The 21,309-nt window shown below is 39.6% G+C and overlaps 1 protein-coding gene across 14 annotated transcripts in view; it reads right to left on the bottom strand.

Annotated features, from left to right (window-relative positions):
* Positions 1–21,309, bottom strand: part of ARMC8 (armadillo repeat containing 8) — an 85,438-nt gene that overhangs the window by 4,758 nt on the left and 59,371 nt on the right. For 11 of the 14 annotated variants that reach the window (XM_075099497.1, XM_075099500.1, XM_075099505.1 and 8 more), the window contains 10 exons: positions 19,249–19,449; positions 16,591–16,686; positions 15,009–15,091; positions 14,630–14,711; positions 8,697–8,783; positions 6,414–6,506; positions 5,805–5,954; positions 3,959–4,054; positions 1,581–1,676; positions 1,019–1,091 (listed from right to left, as the gene is read on the bottom strand). In XM_075099497.1, the coding sequence (XP_074955598.1) occupies positions 1,019–1,091; positions 1,581–1,676; positions 3,959–4,054; positions 5,805–5,954; positions 6,414–6,506; positions 8,697–8,783; positions 14,630–14,711; positions 15,009–15,091; positions 16,591–16,686; positions 19,249–19,449 (1,057 nt within the window). Of the gene's footprint in view, positions 1–1,018; positions 1,092–1,580; positions 1,677–3,958; positions 4,055–5,069; positions 5,233–5,804; positions 5,955–6,413; positions 6,507–8,696; positions 8,784–14,629; positions 14,712–15,008; positions 15,092–16,590; positions 16,687–19,248; positions 19,450–21,309 lie in introns of all 14 variants that reach the window. The other 3 variants (XR_012661570.1, XR_012661568.1, XR_012661569.1) reach the window with 1 other exon arrangement.

Genomic DNA, 21,309 nt, shown 5'->3' with positions numbered 1-21,309 from the left:
ATTTTGAAGGCAAAAATCCAAGCACATTTAATCCTAAAGTGAGAAGCTTAACTTCAGTTGGTTTATTTTTATCTCTCTGATTTGGATGCAGAGAACATTTAACTGGTGGTGTGTTTCCGAGTCTGACTTGCAGCAATGTGTAATGCCAGTACAATGAGCAGAAAGCCACCAGGAGCACAGCCAAATGTCACACGCTGAATGAAGTTCTGTGATAGGAGAGATGTGGAGTAAGTTATACAGTAGGGAAAAATCCCCAAACCAAGTAGACACATTGATTTCTTTGCTGAAGAGCAGGATGGTCAACTTGAGGGTCTGTAAAGTCCTCCTCCCAGGCCCACCATTCCTCAAAGCACACCACCTCCCACCAGTCTTTCCCTTGCCAGCTCCATGCTGCTGCTTCTATCTGCCCTCTGCACCCCGAAACACAAACACATGTATTTTTACGTGCAGCAGCATCCTTTAGCTCCCTCCTGATTACCTTCCATTGTTCCAGGCTATGACTCTTCTCACCGAATGCCTTACAGTTCCACCCACAAGTCTTTTGACTGGTTTCAGAGTATCACCACCCAACCCATTCAAGCCATCATTGCTGGGGAAAATTTCTTTGCAACAAATCCCCTTTCTAATCCATTTATCCTCTCCAGTGAACCTGTTTCCTCCAACAGACTTCCACAGCCTCCTTAAGACTTGAAGCTCTCTTAGTAGGATTCTCTTTCATTCCAGTTATTTTCAGATTTTACAGAAATACTACAGGTGGAAACCTCCCACAGTGTGACTCTTATCAACTCCTATTTTTGACACGCTCTTCTTGTGTCTCCCCTTCCTGCCCCAGAACAGATCTCTACACTTTGCTCAATGTCCTCTTGACCACTTATTCCATGTTATACCTACAACAATGTGTCCCTTTATGCCTTGGATCCCCCCTGTGCTGTGCACTGCAAATATTGATTACTATGCAACATTAGCCTTTTGATCAGGATAGTAAGTTGTATATGCATTAATAATGAGGCTTTCTTACCTTCTTCTTCATTCCATATGAGATTAGATATACAGAACATGGCAGCAAGCTGAAGTTTAGCATTTGAATGACTCTAAACACAGAAAAATAGTATTCAAGTTTAGAAGAATAAATTCAGAAATTCTCACACTTACATTTTTGCATGCATCTTGTAATAAATAAGACAGTAAATTTGGGACTAATTCTCATCATCTACTTCTCTTGAAGATAGTGCCATAACATATGGCACTTGAGTAGCATTCAATCCCTTCCAAATATTTGTTCAGGTCTACAAGATATGCCTTGTCCCAGATCATGAAACGTTTTTGATGTAGATTTGTTACAGGCATTGCTTAAGTCTTTGTAACATTCTTATGGCAAACAACAACTGGATTTTCCGTTAATCAGATCCTCAATACACCTCCACCATACAGAACTGCACCACATGATTTCTTAAACACAACTGGGTATATGAAAGTTAAGCACATGATGCTGAATAATTTACATGACAAAATGCTGAAAGTACCCTCTTTTCATTCCTGCAAAAGACCAACATAAAACCTTTAAGAGAAATTCCCCATACCATGTAGTATTTGATTTTCTGCAGGATGTCATCATTGGTCATTATCAGTTCTTTCGCTGTCGTTCCATCTGCTATATTGGCAAGTATACATAATGTCTGAAAGAGAGAAACATTCTTAAGCTATTTGACCACAGTTCACATCCCATGATTTATACAGTTTTCCTGACAGCTTTGAACTCCTGACAAACAATTTCTTTAATTAGTTTTAACATCTTTAATCTGGAGTTTCCAGCTTGCTTACATCCGGGACCAATGCCAAAAAGTTAACTGTTGTGGCTGAACAGCCCTGGCAAAAATACCCAGTCATCACCATCTTAAAATAAAAAGCAACATTCACTAATTAATTTCAATGAGTAAAATGTTAACTCTCTCATAGAAATATGCAGCATATAGAAAAGATTAAACACATTGGAAAATAAAGCAGTCTATTCTTTATCAGTGGCTCAAGAAAACCATATCCATCTAGTTCTGCAGGCTGGAAAAGGAAAGACAGAGATCTGTCTGCTGATCTAGCAGAGTAATAATATTTTTTTCAACAAGTCTAATTACACATCTTACCAGCAGAGATGGCTCAAACTACTAACGCACCTGGTTATCTCCTGCAAATTAGAGAAGCCATCCTGCAGAATAACCTTGAATCAACTAGACCCATGCTGCCATATGGCATTCAGACTTGCAGAGGCAGCTTTCCTGGTCCTCAGGGGGCACCAGAGATGCTCTACAAATTCTCTCCCAGACAGCTGTGGAAGAACTTAACTACCTTTTCCAGACATGCAGGGATGACTATAGGAGGATACCAGAGAATGATCAGCACTTGTGTGATGCCTGTGTCTAAGCCACACTGCATTAATGTCAGCAGTTGCAGGGATTTATTACTTCCAAGCTGCTAATTACATACTGACGAGCCAGTCAGTGATAGAGGTAAGCACTGCCCTGCTAGAGGTATGGGCCCTTGTGTGCAGATAGGCAGCATTGGATTTATGACTTAATTCTGAAATAAAAGCAAGTTACTGATCACACCACAGGGACAAAAAAGTGCTCTGTGTATAAAGGCCCCAAACCCTAAAAGTTATATTCAACCCTAGCCCACCAGCCCTTTCCAAGAGTGTTTCTCAGATACACCAATTCTCCTCCAGAATAAGTCTAAGACACTTGGCAAAGTAAATAACCTTCTATTGCAATGAAGTCCATTCTTGTCACTGGAGCTTTTTCTGGAAGAACAACTTAGAAAGACAGAACTGGTTAATCCTCACTGTTTCAGAACCATGGTATCACTAGACTTGCTACCTATGAAGAGTCTTTTGGGTTTTTTGTTTGTTTTGGTTTGAGTTTTTTGTTTTGTTGGTTTGGGGTTTTGTTGTTGGTTTTTTTGCTAATTTTACACTTAAATAGCCACATAAGGCCTGTTTTCTTTCAGTCCATTCTTCACTAAGCAGAGATTTAGACCAGCCTGGATTTAGCTGTAATTTTACACTTATTTGCCATGCTGTTTGCTACCAATATCCATCCTAAGCCAAAGCAACCCTCTGGAATCTCCCACAGCTTCTCGCTGCCCCCATTCTTCATCACCACATGCCCTGTATGAGGAAGAAACAGGGTTCTCCAATTGACAGTCTTGTATGTCACAAGAGTTAATCAGCCAGATTCTGCCCATCTATCCTCTTGCTGTCTCTTTAGCTCCCCCGCAGCAGGTATCCCTGTACAGTGGACCTGTTATGCTGCCACCAAGTCAGGGATGATTTCCCCTGCTGGCCATCTCCTCTTTCATTCTCCCTTTCCTCCTGCATACTGCTTTTCCTAAGTTTTGTCAGGGCATGTCCTTCCCCACTTCTTCCTGGGCTATACCAGCACACTCTTCTCCCTGTTAGTGCCTCTCCTCTAATGGCTGCTGGATCCTACAGGCACCAAAGAACAGCTGAGTTACCACATCCCCCAACAGAACATGTATTACTGTCAGCAAGGCAGGCGACGATGGTATTCTTCATTACTGACTGCTCCAATGGCTGCTATAGGAGCATATAACCATGACGCTTTCCCCAGTGTGAAATACTGGCTTCTTTCTCTTCCTTTGTTCCTACTGTCCCCTCTCTGCCATGCAATTGCCTTAGATTTAATTCTTCTGCTCTCACATACAATGTCCTCCTCTTTACCAAACCTACATTTAAAAAAACATTATGAATTTGAATCAAGCATATTTGTAATAAACCATTATAAAGAGCAGAATTCTTGTAGGTACTAAAGTTATTAATGTAACAGACCTCAGTAAAATATTCACAGCACACCATAATCCCAAACGATGACATGTTGAGAACAGTAAGCATTCTTAGCTGTTTCTTAAATTTTATTCTGCCAAGACAACATGAAACAAAAAAGGGTACCTGCTCTTTGACTTCTATATTGTGCTCCCCTTCCAGAATGAGGGTCACTGCTTGCATGATTTGCTTCCCATGAGTGCTCATTATATGGTCTATATGCTGCCAAAGCAATGATGAAATCAATCAGCATAACTTTCCAGTCAAAGAAGGGGCATTCCTACTTGAATTACTCTAAGTAAAGAGTAGCAACATTGCACAAAGACCCTAGCTCCTAGTGAGGTCCCTAGAAAAGAAGAACTTATCACAGCAGAAACACTTCATAACAGTCCTCTTCATTTGAAGCCTGTTCTTGTTTGAGAAAGCACGATATGGGCCTTGGTTCTGCTTTCACTGTAACCTGTAGAAAAAGACACTGGTTTCCCAGTTGCACGGAGGCCAGTCTGAAGACTGAATCCTGCTGGACCCAAGCTCTAAGTATGATGCTGCAGTTCGAAAGAACAACTTCTCTTCTGATAACAGGAGGATATCAGAGAGGGGTAAGAAAACTGAGGTTTCTTATCTGGTATTTGCTACTCTTACTGGAACACTGTGACCAGGTCTGGTAGCCACATTTCAAAAGTCTGAGAGGGTTCAGAGAAATAAGCCATATACATTACTTATTGACTAGGAAAAAGGTCATTTGATCACAGACTATAAACACCTATACTACAATAAAATTGATCATTAGGAGTAACAGAAAAAGATGAAACTAGATCTACTGGATTAACTGATAGCAAAACTCAAGTATGACAGCAAACAGCCACCAGCAGTTACCAGCACAAGGCACACTACAATTTTTTAAGATGTTAGGGATTCGTGTAGGACTTCTTAAAATAGCTAATAATGAGACTTCTTTCAAAAGCTGCTGGATGAGTTATTCTGGAGTGAGTTTTGGGTAGAGAATGAGAATGGTTGGTTCTGGCTATAAAACGTACTACAGAAAGTAGGTGAAGCTGGGACATAGTTTCAGATGAAGAACACCTTAAGTGATAATGAGACTCTGCTGTCAGAGCTCAGGGTGAATTTAATGAATGACTGGTTATTAAATATCTTTTCACATTAAGACAGAGCTAATTTTCTATGAAGCTTATTGAGACTCAACGAGTACAAATATCAGAAGAGTTTTTGCAGTGACCTTTTTATGGTAGAAACACAATACGTGATAAATGCACAGTAGAGGCTTCGCGGATTTTTTCCCCCACAAAAATGTTGGCTTGCCAAATGTTTGCTGCATGTTTTCCCTCTGTTCTTCACAGGGGATTACCCCTTTCTTTTCCTCCACCAATATCTCTTTCTCCCTGTCAAAAACAATTCATGGGCTTACATTTTCAAACCATTTTATTTCAGTGTCTAAAATGAACGTATGCATTTTGTAAGTGCACAGTCCCACAGTCAAAATCAAAAAGCCAGTACTGTCTATATAGCTGGATAAGAACAGAAATATTTCAGGTGTCAAGAAAGAAGAAACACAGGTATCTTAAGATATGTGCCTCTCCACACATTGACTCAACAGTACAACCCTCTTATTGTCATTCTGGATAAGTTTCAGAGATACTGTTAGGAAAATAATTTTGCTTACAGCTAAATACAATGGAATTGAACATTAAATGTAACTGTCTAGCTCTGTATTTGATAATAATTACAAAGTTTCAGTGGGTGTAGAGAATTCTCGCACATGTTTTCTTACACCGATTTGTACATTTGGTTACAGATACTTGGCTAAATGCAAAGGCCTCAGTTTTAGCAAGATATCAAACATTAATCTTAAACAGAAAAATAACTTGTCTTACAAAAAAGATTAATTCTTAATTTGTATTGTCTGCATGTTTGATCAGCTTTTAGAAGAAGGTATGTTTGCAGCTCTACTTACTGGGCGTGTAGATAGAAGATTCCTGAGCAGTCCCAAAGTTTTCATCAGAACATTTACATCAGAATCAGAAAGCAACTGAAATAACTGCTCTGTACTCAGACCTCGTAAGATGTCTGATTTGATCTTCTGTTCCGCTTGAAACGCCATATTCTGAAAGAGACAGAATTTTTTTGCTTGATTTTTTACCATAAACTTGGGGTTTTATTCTTTCAGTAGACTATTACCTGGAAGCATATATCCCTGCTAAAACTGATCTTGCAAAGGTTATAATTTATGAGGAATTGCTGCACAGTGAATTAGATTTCCACGCAGTATTATGGCTGACCTGGTTATTACCTGCTTTTATTTGTTGCCTGGCACTACTTAACTGTTTCCCTGAATTATCTTGGCAACCAAACTGGTATCAGAACTGAAGAGTTTATTTTATTTTATAGACTAATTGATGAAGTTTTCCAGGCTGATACTTTCTTCCTTATTTAGTTAGGTGGGAAGACAAGCCAGATTTCAGCCATGTTATTTTTAATAACAACTGATGAGTTCTTTAAGTTACATTCACAAACTTTTTAAGAAGCAAAATCACAAGCAGTATTTCATCAGTGTTCTACTTACCATTAAAGCCCAAATGCCGTTCACTCGCAAGGCAAGATTTTCACTCTGTGTTAAACTACATAGAAGTTCTATGGCTCCTGATTCTAAAATAGGCTAAAATGAACAGTGAGGAGAAGAGGAGAAAAAAAAACCACACAGAACTTTAAAACACTACTTAGACTAGTTAGACACACAGAATACACAGAATCATATAGGTTGGATGTATATACAAATGTAAATATAATATTAAAAAGTCTTGCTTTTACCTTATTCTTGAGTTTACATGTCCAGTCCACTCATGTGAACTGGCCAAGCCATACCCTATAGTAATGAATGTTAAAAGGTAGGTTTTTATGGAAAAACTCAGGTCAAGATGGCTTTATTCTCATGTGTACATGTACACATGTATATACACAGCCATATACATGTGTATATATGTATATACACACACACACTGCTGTGATGCTATATATATATCTGCCACACCCACAAGCAGATGTTTCCCCCAACAACTTTCAGCTTGGGACTGCTCTCCAAAAACACTGTCTTCCTTGAGCAATCACATCTTTTTTGGCATCAGGTGGAACATATGTGATTGTTTAGAAGAGGTTATGCAGAATGGAAGCTACTTGATATCTTTCTTGACATTTAATCTTCACATTTAGTAATCAGACCAAACTAAAATCCAATGGAAAATTTTAGCACAATAAAGATGACTGAAGACTGTTCTGGATGATCAGATTGAAAAGCATAACCTTGTAGCATCACATCTTTAAATGACAGGATAAATAGCAATACAGGCACCTTTTCTTTCAAACTGATTAATGTAATGAAAGTTAAATTTGGAATAACTGCTTTCAACCTGAACCAAATTTGAAGGTTAACAGTTTTATTTAGGATTCTGAAGATCTTGTGAGCTGAAAGGATTCATTAACAGCTTATGCTGCTCTAGTCTGTACGGTATTCCTTTCTTCTTGAAATTACCACTTCAAAAGGCAGTGAATAATTGAACATATCTGAGTTTTTGGGAAGTTACGCGGATTAAAAAAAAACAACAACAAAAACAAGAGCTGAATTAATCAGAAATTAGTAGAAGAGGCTGCACTTTGTAGGAACAGGTTCGTATCACTGAATAGCAGCAAGACTGTAATAGAACCAGGCAGCAGTGGTTTGTGCCAGAGTTCACCTGGTCACAAGCCCTTGAGCACTGCAATAAGCTGCCAGTGACTTCTCCCCAGGCCCGGTTGCTGGCTGGCTCCTAGGCACTTCTCCACAGCCACAGCAGATAAAAGACATTCCAAAATTGGTTTTGAGTCAGCTCTTTTACAGGGTAAAATACAGATCCACTTCAGCTTTGTTTATTTACTTATGTGACTGGTAGTTTACATACAATTTTCAAAGTACTATGTAGAAAAAAAACAGGTGATGCATCAAATAAAGATCAGATAGCTTACAGATGCTTTCAAATCTAACATTTCTAATTATTCCTTCATTTTGCATAAGCAGTATTTTCTTTTGGAAATTTTGTTTTTTACATGAACCATGTGACTCTACAGAAAATTCAGTACTTCAATTTAAGTGGAAACACTAGACTGACTATGACCTGCAGTACAAACATGAAAGCCCATGGGCCAGTGAACTTTGCTTGGCATTACTTCAGCTTATTTTGTGTCTTGCAGGTCGGACTAAAACCACCAAGATCAATTGATCAACACAAAGTAATCCAAAGTGCCCCGCAGGAGCCCACATACACCATGATCTTGCAAATGTTTTCTGAGGCTAAAAAATATTTAAGACTTCAGGAATTGTTCCAGTGCTATTAAGTATTGATATGTGTGTAGGAACTGTATGAAACACAGACATTGCACAACTTAAGAACAGATATCCTGTAACATTCCGTAAAGAATAAAAACCACAAGACTCAGGTATACCAGCATTTTCAAGATTACAGCAGTCATTCTCTAAGACAATGTCTCATATTGCCAATTATCAGTTTGTTTTCTTCTTGCTTATGGATTTTTTAAGGTAATAGGGTTTTACAAGTGAAAAACTCAAAAATTTCATTGCTACGTCTTTCTTTAGAGAATACATTTAACTGTTCAACCATATTTAACTGTCATAGCACTGTAAACAGACAATTTTTTTTTCCACAAGCTATCAGTGATACAGTCTGCGTAACATTACAGCTCTATAGTATTTCACAAGCACTGGCTACCAATTAAGATTAGAACTTTATGTTTATTGAACCATTGTATAATGTAACTTTTGTCTGTTACCTCCTCTTTTTTCTGGATAAATACTAACCTCCTTGCTTGGAGAGAATTCCAGAAGAAGATTGCATAGCGTGGAAGATGCTACTACAAGAATTTCATTTGGAGCATTCTGTAAAACCTGCAGTTACAAAGCAGAGAGTAAGGAATCCCCATTAACTAGCAGGATAAGGAAGGGATCATACTGAAATGGAATACCTGTAATTATGCTGCACTTTGATATTCCATACTTTAGGAGATGCTTTGATGCTAGCAGTGCAGTTCCAGACAGTTCTTATTCAACTCAGTGTGATGACACACATGACATGACAAGCTGGAGCAATGCAAAGTTATTTCACAGAAGCCAGATTTGAGAGCTTTCATGTCCAATTTAAAAGAAATTAGCGGGAACAGATTCTCACTCTCCAAAGCACAGATGCGCTGGCAGGTGTAATTTAGCTCTGCAGTTATTCTCTCAAGAGAGAGCAGGCTATGTCCTGCAGTGCACCTCTATGTCACGGTTTACAGAAAAGAGGAAGCTCCAGGGGCAGCCTCCTCAGCACTTCTGTATCTTGTGCAAAGCACAACACTGCAAATTTCCTCATGACCATCCTTTCAGAAAAGCAAGTAGCCTGGAACAAGTTACACTCTCTCCTATCTCTGCCTGGATCTCCAGTAGGACCAATGCATGCCATTTTTTAAACAGAGCATCTGCCTTGGATATTCTGAGAAAACTCAGTGAGGAAATAGGCATGGAGGATACAACTGCTCCTCCAGCAAAGAAGGGGGGGAATAGAGGGTTTGTTCTGTACCACCTTTTGTTTCACAGCAGTGGGCAAACTGCAACTATTAATAATTACTGCATTCACAGTGGCTTACACTAAAGTACTTACATGTAAATTCTATAGTTTTAGACATTATTCTTCCATGGCTTAAACAGCTATAGATGCTAGGGGAGAGAGAAAGGACTTACGTAGTTGTTATTAATCTAGACTGAAAATTAACTTATCTTGATTTAATATTACTTTTATTTTTCTATTAAGAATAATTCTTGATGTTTTGGAATAAATATACAAGTTTCTGACTTCAGCTTATCTAATGCAAATCAAAATTAACAACTGCCAGCAGCTGCCTTTACATCCGACATCTACATTGTTTTCTTTTTTTCACATTGTTCTCCTTTTATGCTAGTTGTGCTTCTTTAAGCAATCCCGCAGTTTTTGTGTTTTACATTTATAAAGGTTTGATGTTTTCAACTTTGGCTTTTCTCAAACTCTTAAAATATTCAAACCATTCCCTTCAAGCCCCTTCAGGTGATAATCATGAGTCCTGAACCACGGGATTATTACGCTATACTGGTAGAAAAAACTTGCGTGACCAAATCTCCCTTGACCTTCCAATAAGACTAATGAATTAGACACCCACGGATTAGTACCACAACTCACACACCCAATTCAAGGATGAATGCTTAACTTGTTACAAGTGTATTGTGCATACTGCCAGAAAACAACATCCTATCATTTCTATCATGAAACTGTAGAAAAAAGTAGGCCCATACTTCAGGGCCCAATTCATGCAAGCAACATAAAGGGCTGAGAAAGTTTCTTAGCCTGCACCTCTCAAGATGGCCAGAGCATAGGATAACTAGTGAGGCAAGTTTTCTTGAGTCCATAACTTGTGAGAATTAGAACATAAGCAGAACAGAAAATCACGGAATCACAGAATCATAGGTTGGAAGGGACCTCAGGGATCATCTATTTCAACCTTTCTAGGAAGAGCACTGTCTAGACAAGATGGCCCAGCACCCTGTCCAGATGACTCTTGAAGGTGCCCAACGTGGCCAAGTCAACCACTGCCCTGGGGAGATTATTCCAATGGTTGACTGTCCTCAATGTGAAAAATTTTCCTCTGGTGTCCAATCAGAATCTCCCCAAGAGCAATTTGTGTCCATTCCCCCTTGTCCTCTCCATGGGACTCCTTGTAAAAAGGGAGTCTCCATCTTCTTTGTAGCTGCCCCTTAAGTACTGGTACACGGTGATGAGATCCCCTCTAAGCCTCCTTTCCTCAAGGCAGAACAAACCCAGCTCTCCCAGCCTATCCTCGCACGGCAGTTTCCCAGTCCTTCGATCATCTTGGTGGCCCTTCTCTGGACCCCTTCCAGCCTGTCCACATCCTTTTTGTATAGCGGGGACCAGAACTGTACACAGTACTCCAGGTGTGGCCTGACAAGCGCTGAGTAGAGTGGGATGATGACTTCTTTATATCTGCTGGCGATGCCCTTTTCGATGCAACCCAGCATCCTGTTGGCCTTCTTGGCCACAGCAGCACACTGTTCGCTCATGTTGAGCTTTCTGTCCACCAGGACCCCCAGGTCCCTTTCCACAGAGCTGCTCTCCAGCCAGGTGGATCCCAGTCTGTGCTGCACTCCCAGATTATGTTTTCCCAGGTGCATGACCTTACACTTCTCCTTGTTGAACTTCATAAGGTTCTTGCTGGCCCACTCTTCCAGCCTATCCAGATCTTCCTGCAGAGCAGCTCTCCCTTTTGGAGTGTCTACTTCCCCACTCAACCTGGTGTCATCAGCAAACTTCATCAGGGTACACTTGATGCCGTTATCCAGATCACTTATAAAAATACTGAATAACATTGGGCCCAATATTGATCCCTGGGGGACTCCACTAGTGACAGGTTGCCACTTGGAAAAAGAGCTATTTATCACCACCCTTTGGTGCAGCCTGTCAGCCAGTTCCCCACCCACTGCACAGGCCACTTGTCTAGGCCATAACGCATTAATTTCTCCAGGAGGAGGCTGTGGGGGACTGTATCAAAGGCCTTGTCCAGGTAGACAATGTCCACCGCCCGCCCTATGTCAACCAGGCAAGTCACTTTGTCATAGAAGGCCACCAGGTTTGTCAAGCACGATCTGCCTTTAGTGAAGCCATGTTGGCTTTTCCCAATCATGTGCTTCATTTGACTTGTGATGGCCCCCAGGAGGATTCGTTCCATAACTTTCCCAGGGATTGAAGTAAGGCCTATAGTTACCCAGATCCTCCCTGGAGCCTTTCTTGTAGATAGGGGTAACATTTGCCTTTCTCCAGTCCTCTGGGACATCCCCCGTTCTCCACGACTTCTCGAAGGTTATGGAGGGCGGCCTTGCAATGACATCAGCCAGCTCTCTCAACACCCTCAGGTGGATGGTGTCAGGGCCCATCGATTTGTAGGGGTCAAGCTAACTCTTCCTTCACTGATGGTGGGTCGGTGTTTGGATCAATTGGCAATTTTGTTCCCAAAGCCTGGGACCCAACAGTGTTGGTAGAGGGAGGTGAAGAAAGTGTTGAGGACCTCTGCCTTTTCAGCATTGTTGGTGATTAACTCTCCTTTTTCTGTTTAACAGTGGGCCTATGTTTTCCTTCTTTTTTTGCTTATGGTTGACATGTCTGAAGAAACCTTTCTTGTCATTTTTCACGTCTACAGCAGTTTCAATTTGAGTTGGGATTTTGCTTTTCTAACTGCATCTCTGCACACTCTGGCAATGCCCTTGTAGTTCTCGGTGGATAAACCTCCACTCCTCCATCTCTGGTGTGCTTCCCTTTTGGATTTGAGTAGACCCAGGAGGTCACGGTTGAGCCATGGGGGCCTCTTGCTCCGCTTACTTCCCTTTCCTTTGTAGGGGATAAATTGGCTTTGTCCTTCCAATAGAGAGTTCTTGAAGAATTCACAGCACTCACTAGCTCCTTTGTCTTCCATGGAAGCTTCCCATCGAATCCCTCCCAACTGAGCCCTGAGTGAACTGAAGTTTGCTCTTCTAAAATCCAGAACCCTTGTCTTAGAGCTGACCTTCAGCACACTCAGCAGGATCCCAAAAGCAGGCTTTCTCGGTTTGTGAATAGCAAGTCCACCAGCGCCTCCTTCCTGGTTGGCACATCTAACATTTCTATCAGGAAACGGTCCTCTATACATTCCAGGAACTTGGTGGATGATATGCGAGCTGACATATTGTTCTTCCAGCAGATGTCTGGGTAGTTGAAGTCCCCCATCAGGACCAGGTTCTGTTGGCCAGAAGCTTGCTTTAGTGCCCCAAATATCGCTTCGTCAACTTTGTCATCGTGGTTAGGAGGTCGACAGCAGATGCTCACTGTGAGGTCCTGCTTGGAGACGACCCCTTTGACTTTAACCCAGAGACATTCAACAGAGTAGTCGCAATCACCATAGTTGACTTTGATACATTCAAGGTGTTCCTTAATGTAGAGTGCAACTCCTCCACCTCTTCTACCCTGCCTGTCCTTACGAAAGAGCCTGTAAGCATCCATTGCGATCCCCCAGTCATTTGAGTTGTCCCACCATGTTTCAGTTATTCCGATGATGTCATACCCTTCCGAGTGGGCACGGAGCTCCAGTTCCTCCTGTTTGTTACCTAGACTGCATGCGTTTGTATACATACACTTGAGGTGATTACTCTTCTGTTTCACCTCTTGGGAGACAGAAAATGTCAGGCCTGGATAAAATGTCACTGAGTAGTATGCCCAACAGGCATCTTTCTTGTATTGAAATATCTGCATCACTAGAAATAACTGGATCCCCATCCATTTTATCCCCATCATCAATATTTATATAGTATATATAATCTGGCAAATAATTGCCAGATATTGTCTGGCAATGGCACACCCCCTTATAAATCTTTATTTTTCAACTTCTTATAACTTCGTGAAGTTGAGGCCACTCGGGTTGAATAATTATGTGTATATACATGCTATATAATTATCTGGATTATATTCTATATATCACTGGATATAAAAAAGGATCTCCCGATTATGAGATATATATATGGCCATATATCTTTATATTTTTATATATCTCTCTCTAAATAAATATATATATCTAAATACATAAAGAAATATATATATGCCCTTTCTCATATATACACACACACACACACACTCTCTTTAACAAAGCCATTTCCTGATGAGGCCATAAAGGATAACAAGATATATGTATATGTATAAGATATATGGCCATATATATCTTATATATATGTTTTTCATATATATAGACACATGATAAGATATGATTGTTATAAAGGGGGTGGGGTGGGGGGGTGGGAGAGAGGGAGTAATCTCTTGATCCTTTACTTACTTTCAGGCTCGAGTGAAGCTTTAGACACTCAGCTCACATAACTGCCTCGTTATCAGACTCATCAGTTTTGCTGACAACACTTTCTCCCATCTACCTATTTCACTTCTCAACAGAGAGTAAAGTTCACTTCAGTTGATTCTCATGGGTGGATGTCTATGCTGCCTAAGCTTTCAGGATTCTGGCTAGCAGACTTTGTCTGTTCCCCATTTTCAAGGTCTAAAAGATGTTGAAACTGAGAAACTGGTTTATTTATTTGCACTTAATGGCAGTCACATTACAGGATGAGAGATTATATATATATCTTACGTTCTTTGATCCCATTTAATCTTGTGGATAATTGCATGACAATAAATGTGTCTTTTTAAAGGTCTTGCTGAGCTCTTTGGCTTCAGTTTTAGAATCTGCAATGAGATCTAGAAGGCAGAGAATTAGAAGAGAAAATGCAGATCTAAATTCTCTTATAGGGCTTATAGACCAAGTCTGACCCATGCCATCTAGTCTGAGACTGAAATTAAAGGAGAGATAGTCCTCCTAGTGCCCTATGTAAGCACTAAGAATAACTTAGCCTCACTCAGTGATCACTCCAAAAGGAAAACAAGCAAAAAACAACAACAACAAAAACTCCAACCAACCAAACAAAAAAGCCACCCAAAAATCAAGCACAGACCACAGTCCTCTTTGCTGCTGCTTGGCTTCTGTTTTATTTACTACTCTCTGAGGAGGTCATGGAATTTTGATTTCTAGGTAATTTGTATTATGATTCTACAGAAAGGCATGCAAATCGAACAGACAGCATATCCTCCTTTAATGGAATAGAACAATTCAGTAGTGGAGGCTTGACTTTTCTTTACTTACCTTCATTAAAGGTTTCCATACAGCATGATCCTGAAAACTTGTCCTGAGCTGCTGTACAGAGCGGGACAAACTGTGCAAGCATCTGTAATGGAAAAGAAACCCTCATTGTGAAACAGACACACTCACATGTACACTACTGTAATATATATGTTGCTTCTGCACAAAGACCTGGCTTAGAATTTGGTAATCAGTACATTGTAAAAGCAAAAAAAAGCCCATAATATTAATCCAGGATAACTCCCAGTCCTCCCCCAATAGATTTTTCAACACTAAAATTACTTCAGATTAGCTTTTGAAAAATTAGCAGAAATTCTAACAAGTGAAGCATCAGACTTTGACAAGACACAAGTATTCAGAAGAATCAGAAAAAGCCTCCTACCTGACTGCAGCTAATCGCACCTTGATACTAGATTCAGACAAGCCATTAACAATACGGTCCATCATATTTTCAGTCTCAATGATCTGGAGCAAAAAGGAATTAATTTTATATGAATAAATGAATATAAGTGTTGATGGGCTGTTCGTTTTTTGCCTGCAACATTTTAAATACTGCATATAAAAACCGTAGTTAAAAACAGCAACCCACATTCTCTTCCCAGATTAAGTGGAAAGTATTGCATATCTGCGTACAATTTAGAAAAAAAAATCTACATTCTACGCTCCACCAATGCTTTCAAAATTATTTTATTAATCACTAAGGAAAACCAGGGTTTTGTATATACATACATATATATATGTATGTGTATATGTGTGTGTGTGTATATATATATCTGAATTACCCTTAATGTCATATTAAAACTAAAGAGAGCATGTGTGAGTGCACACAATATATACAAACTACCGATTAGAGACATGTTGTGGAGCTATCTGGAAAAAATACATAGTAGTTCATCTGCCATATTTAGGCATGGCCTGCACAAGCGCTTAAGCCTAGGATAAGAGGGAGTTAATACCAAGATGTAAGATGGCTTATGTTTAATAAATCAACTCTGTCATGTACACACCCACCACTTATTAAAAATTATGCTTTGATATGTAAAAGAAGGATCCTTACTATTAACTAAAGAAGTTCACCCAGCAACAAAAGAGAAATTTATGGGTTTGAATTCTGGAGATCCTGAATGGCTCCCCACTGGTAAATCTTCCTGATAGTTATATTTTCAATGCTTTTGTTTCCTGCCTCCCTCCTGTCCCCATCCTCCTTCTTTCTGTTTTTCCCCTTTAACCAGCATATAAACTGAGAAAGTTCCCCTTTCTGCCTGTACCTGCCATTTTTGTTTGACGTAGCAACTCCTTGCTGAATTTCAAAAAATGCTGCTTTTAATTACTCATTGATTTCCCTCCCCTTTCCACACAAAATTTTAACTATACAAGTGCTCCAACCATCCAATCTCTTTCCTGTGATGCAAGTAGAGTTTTTTTCTCCTTCACACCAACTGCTTTATTAAAACAGTGCAAGCCCCCTTCATCACTTCAGAATCATGGAACAAATTTTGACTTGTTTCCCAATATGATCAGACTTTCTAGGATTTATTTTTGAAAAAACTTTTTTTTAATAGTAGGATACATGACAAGAGGTATATTTTGTCCCTCAGGACACAGGTTTCAAAAATTACTCATATGCCACAACAATACCCCTGCACAGCTTATGAGTAGCAAGGACCACAACACGTTGAAAGACAACTTACTGTGAGAATCTGTTCGTCACTGTGAAGGTGTTTACATAAATAAACATTACTCTTATAATTTGTTATGGCCAGACATCAATTTTTGTTCAAATCCCATGCAAAGAAAGTGCAATGTAAAAATTTACATTAACATAATAGAAAGAGAGTAGGTTGTTTCAACCTACTTATACCACAATGAAAAAAGGCACGGAAGAGTGGAAAGTCTTGCACTGCCCTTCAGCCCAACTTCCAGCTATAGCTTTGTCTGTTTGCTATCATTTTTCACAGGCTCACCTTTTTTCTAATATCTTCATCATTTGCTCCCAAGGAAGCATAGAGCTTGAAAGCAGCTTGGCGCAGTTCATGGGCGTGCTTCAAATCATGGTCAAGCTATTTAAATAAAGCACAGATATAAAATTTTGACACTAAAAAATTACAGATGTTATTTTTTTTATTTGTTGTAAACTAGTGCTGCTCTACCGGCGTTTTGTCTACCACAGGCAATCAGAAACACAAATGAGCTGCTGTTCCATTAGCTGATGTCCACATTTACCAACTGAATACAGTAACTGAAGTTAAGAGTATGCTTAATTTCTCTGCTGAGTTACAGGTAAGTCAACCTAAACAATTTGAGGCCAAAACACTTCTATAAAGTCACAACTCTACCCAGACCATATTCAGGCAAAAACTGTTCTTATTTACCCAACAGAAGGTTACAGGAACAAGCCAGGAGAAGTGAAAAAATTAGGAGAGAATCAAGTCAAGGGATGTTTTATCAAGAGAACAGAAAGAAAAGCAGGAACCAATGCCGGTCTCTAAATCACAGGACTTCCATCTTAAGGTGGATGTTAACTTCTGACTCCTGCTGTAAAGGCAACACAGCAGGTGCAAGCTAGCTGTCTAGGTTTCTGGAAGGTAACTTATTAAGACAGGTGCTAGAGGGGTGAAATAGGGTGGTGCACCACTGGATAGGCTGCTTGCAAATCAGGAAAAACTGCTTGGGGGTATGATGATTAATGAGAGCCCTAGCTATAGGGTTCATAAAATAGTGGTGTTCAAGTTCCTGAGAGGCATGAGAAAGGCATGGAGCACAGAAGAGAGCCTTGACTTCAGGAGAGCAGACAGGGTGTACCCTGGCTTGTTCAGCCAGAAGAGAAGGCTGAGCGGAGACCTAAGAGCCGCCCTCCAATAACTACAAGGAGATTACAAAGGACATGGATCCAGACTCTTTATAGATGTGTGCACAGCAAGAGAAGGAGAAAACAGTCAAATTGAAACAGGAGAGGTTCCTTCTGGATATAGGAAAGAAAAATTCACCGTTAGAACAGTCAAACTTTGGAAAAGATTACTCAGAGAGGTTGTTTAATCTCAATTCTTAGCAGTTTTCACAAGCCAACTGGACAAAGCCTTGACAAACCTTGTCTAAGCTCAGCATTGACCCTGCTTTGAACAAAAAATTAAGACTTTCAGACCTCCTCACATTCTTTGCAACAAGAATAAATTCTATGATTCTGACTGCCCTCAAAACTCTGTACCAAAGGGTTCCACAAAACAATACAATATTTAAAGTCCACACAAAATGCCAGAAAAATGCTAGTATTAAGCAGCAAAGCACTAAAATAAAAGTCAAAAATTAAGCTGTATGAGTTCTTTCTGGTGCAGATATTCTTAATGATGTACATTCTGCTTTAATATATTTAAAACAGACAAGTAATCTGTTTGGCAGAGTCCTCCCTCATGTATTTTTCACCTTACAGGGTGTAATTAAAAGCATTTTTTACAAAGCATGCACCCTGGCTTCCCAGCTGACTATTTTTAGAGACTTTCTGAACGCTCAAAGCAATGTCATAATATTTATAATTGCCCCACTCACTTTTTGAACCTACTCATATTTTTGATGCTACAGCCAACATCCGTTACTCCCCGATCAGTTGCTAAACTTCATTCTGTTTATTTAATTTTATACTGCAAGTTTTTACATATTGCAACTTTTTTATATTTCATTTGCATTTTTACACAGAATTCAAGGCAGCTCTATATGCAGACTCAATCCCATTCTATAAAAGCCTGAGAAGTGCGTCTACTTCTTCGGACAGTTTCAGAGAAAAACCAAGGCTCTGTAATCCATTTTTTTGGGCTACTTTCTAAAAAAAATCAGACTCAGTAAGAGGGGAAGGGAATAGGCAATGGATATTTCCCTATGTGGAATATAAAAGTAATCTTGCTTCCGAGGCTGATGCACTAGTGCTTTGGAAAATATATGTAAGCCTGTGAAAAAGAAAGTTAATGGATAGGAACTCTTAGTATAACATCTAAGACACTAAGTCTCCAAGATGTATTTGGTCTGTTTATCCAACCTCTTGCAAGTGCAGATAACTCATAATATGGAATGCTACGACATCCACATTTTTCTGCATTAACAGAACAGAACTGTCTCTGAACTTAACATTTTTTACAAGCCTGACCTAAGAATTTAAATCTATCTCACATCACATGGACTATTATCTCTTATGAAGCTGAGATGTACTGGTTCCTGAAGGTAAGCCTTTTAAACCCTACAGAGGAGAAACATGACAGATGTCTTGGTCTGGTCTTCATTGCTACCTCTGGAAAAAGTCACAAAACTTGTATGGTGAAGCTATATTAAACTACCCGTGTTCCATTTCTCTATCTTTGACATAGAAGAATGGCAGCATCCTTCTTACAGGATGGGGAGTCCAGATATACAGAACAGTCTTAGTTTGGATAACACAGAAAAAGCAGTGAGCGAGCAAAGCCTTGGGGACTATATGCTTCAGGAATCAAGTCCTACTGGACCTCTGGTCACCTTTCGATTGAGGAACTCAGACATAAGGTTTAAACAGGAAAATAATATAAAAAATATATTCTGACCCCATTTATTATTGCTTTTGCACATTTTTCAAAGCTTCGGAACCAGGTAAGGAAACGTACCCTCTTGATATCAGTGATTGCACTCACTGAGCTGGGATACTTGAAGTAGTCAGCAAGCATGACAATGAGGTGGTCAGTAATGCTGGCAATTCTCTGGAGTTCCACATCTGTTTCAATTAAATAGGCCAGTGTTTCTGCTCCTTCTACTCGCTCCTCCAGTAGTCTTTCCTTACTACACATTCGAACCAAACATGGCAAAGTCTGAAAAATTAAAAAATTATATACAAATAAACCATCATTGCTTAATGCAGCTACATTCATAAAGAAGCACACACACACAAAAAAAAAGCAAACACCTATCCTAGAGCAATTCTCAACAATGTTCTTTATATCTGTACCTTAAGACAAAAGGATTTTAGTAGTTTTAAAAGACTACATCTAGACAGACATTGTTCAGGCACTACTAACTATACCGTAGGCTACTTTCAACCAACTTCTCACGCAGTCAAAATTAGTCTGCATGAACACAATGTTTAGAAGTGACCATAGTCAAAGTTTCACAAAACCTTAAAAAAATCCCCTCAAAAGTTCATATTTGCACAGGTTTATTCTTACTACACACAAGAACCGAAAATACACAAGCTTCCCCCAAGAAGTACTTGACCCCTCCTGCCTTTTTACGATCTAGGATTAACTAAGGACAATGCAGTCAAAAATAATCTCAGGGCTTCCTTGACCCATGCTGGCTGCTCAGAGTAGTAAGGTACTAAGTAGTATATTTGGTCAACCAGAAATGAAGTCTACCTGGAATCCAGGTCCGTTCTGCCTTATCCTGATATATCCTCCTACCTAGGTTATAGTCACATGGCAACACTTTTGTCATACCTTCTCTACTTGAAATATTAAAAAGAATCAAATCTTTCTTTACCTGAAGCTCAGTGAAAGGCACTTAACTCTGGAAAGACCAATTCTCCAGTGGCTGGGACTCTATTGACTCAAGCCTTACCAAACAGAAGTGTGAAAATAAATGAGGAATAATATCAAGGTTTTTGCTTGCATTACTCCACTGACTTGAACAGAATTATGCTAGTGGAAAATGTTTCTCAGAATTACGTTTTGGGGGACCTGAAATAACATTTATTCATTGACTGTTCAAACGATTAAATAGATAAGTGTCTCCATTTGACAGGTAAGGAAGTAGAGTTACAGGACTTGCCTAAACTTATTAAAAAAGTGGATGCTACCACAAGGATTACCATCTAATCCTGCACCTAATCCAGGGAGCCAAAGCACCCCCTTCTCTGCATATCTGTCACTTAAGACATCAGGTAAGACTTTGAGCCTGCACAGTTGGAACCTGGTTCTAATAGCACAGACACCTAAAGACCTTCTGCTTCCACAGGAAGTTGGGCATAACTCTTTAAAAGAGAAGACAGCTGCTGAGGGTTGGTAAACTTAAGCAGCCCCCAGAAATCACCTCATTGCAAAAGTGAGATTTCTAGGACCTCTGCAAGTTTGTTCAAAGTTTGCTTTAAAGCCTTCAGGCATTTAATTGTTATGATACTGTAACCTGTAGAATTTAGAACTGCACCATGATTAAATGACACCAATTTCAGTTACCAAGCTGGCATAAGGTATATTGAAAACTAAGACTGGTGTAAATAAACTCATAAAAACTGAACACAAGCTCTCAAAAAACTACATTCAGGTTGACTAAGAAAGAACAGAAATGGAATTCTATGCCTAAACCATGAAGATATTGTACTTCCCAATCCTTTCCAAGGTCAAATGGCCTGAAATGAGCTATATCTTGGAATTCAAGGACTAGATATTGTTAAGTCACTGCCTGAGAGCACTCAACTTTTAGCAATTCCATCTGTTTAAAAGGAAACAAAATCAAGAATTCTGAAGAACACATTTTAACGGTTCCATTAGACCTACAGGCCAGTACGGCATAATTAATGGAGAGGAGTAGGGGACTCTATTAGAGGTGTAAGATGAAGAACCACAAAGCACACCTGACCTTTTCTGGCCAGCAGATAAAAGTCTGAAAATGGACTAAAAAGACAGAATACTTAATTCACATGGTATCACTGGGATGCGTCAGGGTTATCTGGACAA

Source organism: Phalacrocorax aristotelis, chromosome 7 (genome assembly GCF_949628215.1).
Source record: "Phalacrocorax aristotelis chromosome 7, bGulAri2.1, whole genome shotgun sequence".
Lineage (NCBI taxonomy): Eukaryota > Metazoa > Chordata > Aves > Suliformes > Phalacrocoracidae > Phalacrocorax > Phalacrocorax aristotelis.
Note: the sequence above shows the minus strand (reverse complement) of the source record. Positions and strands in the feature narration are given on the sequence as shown.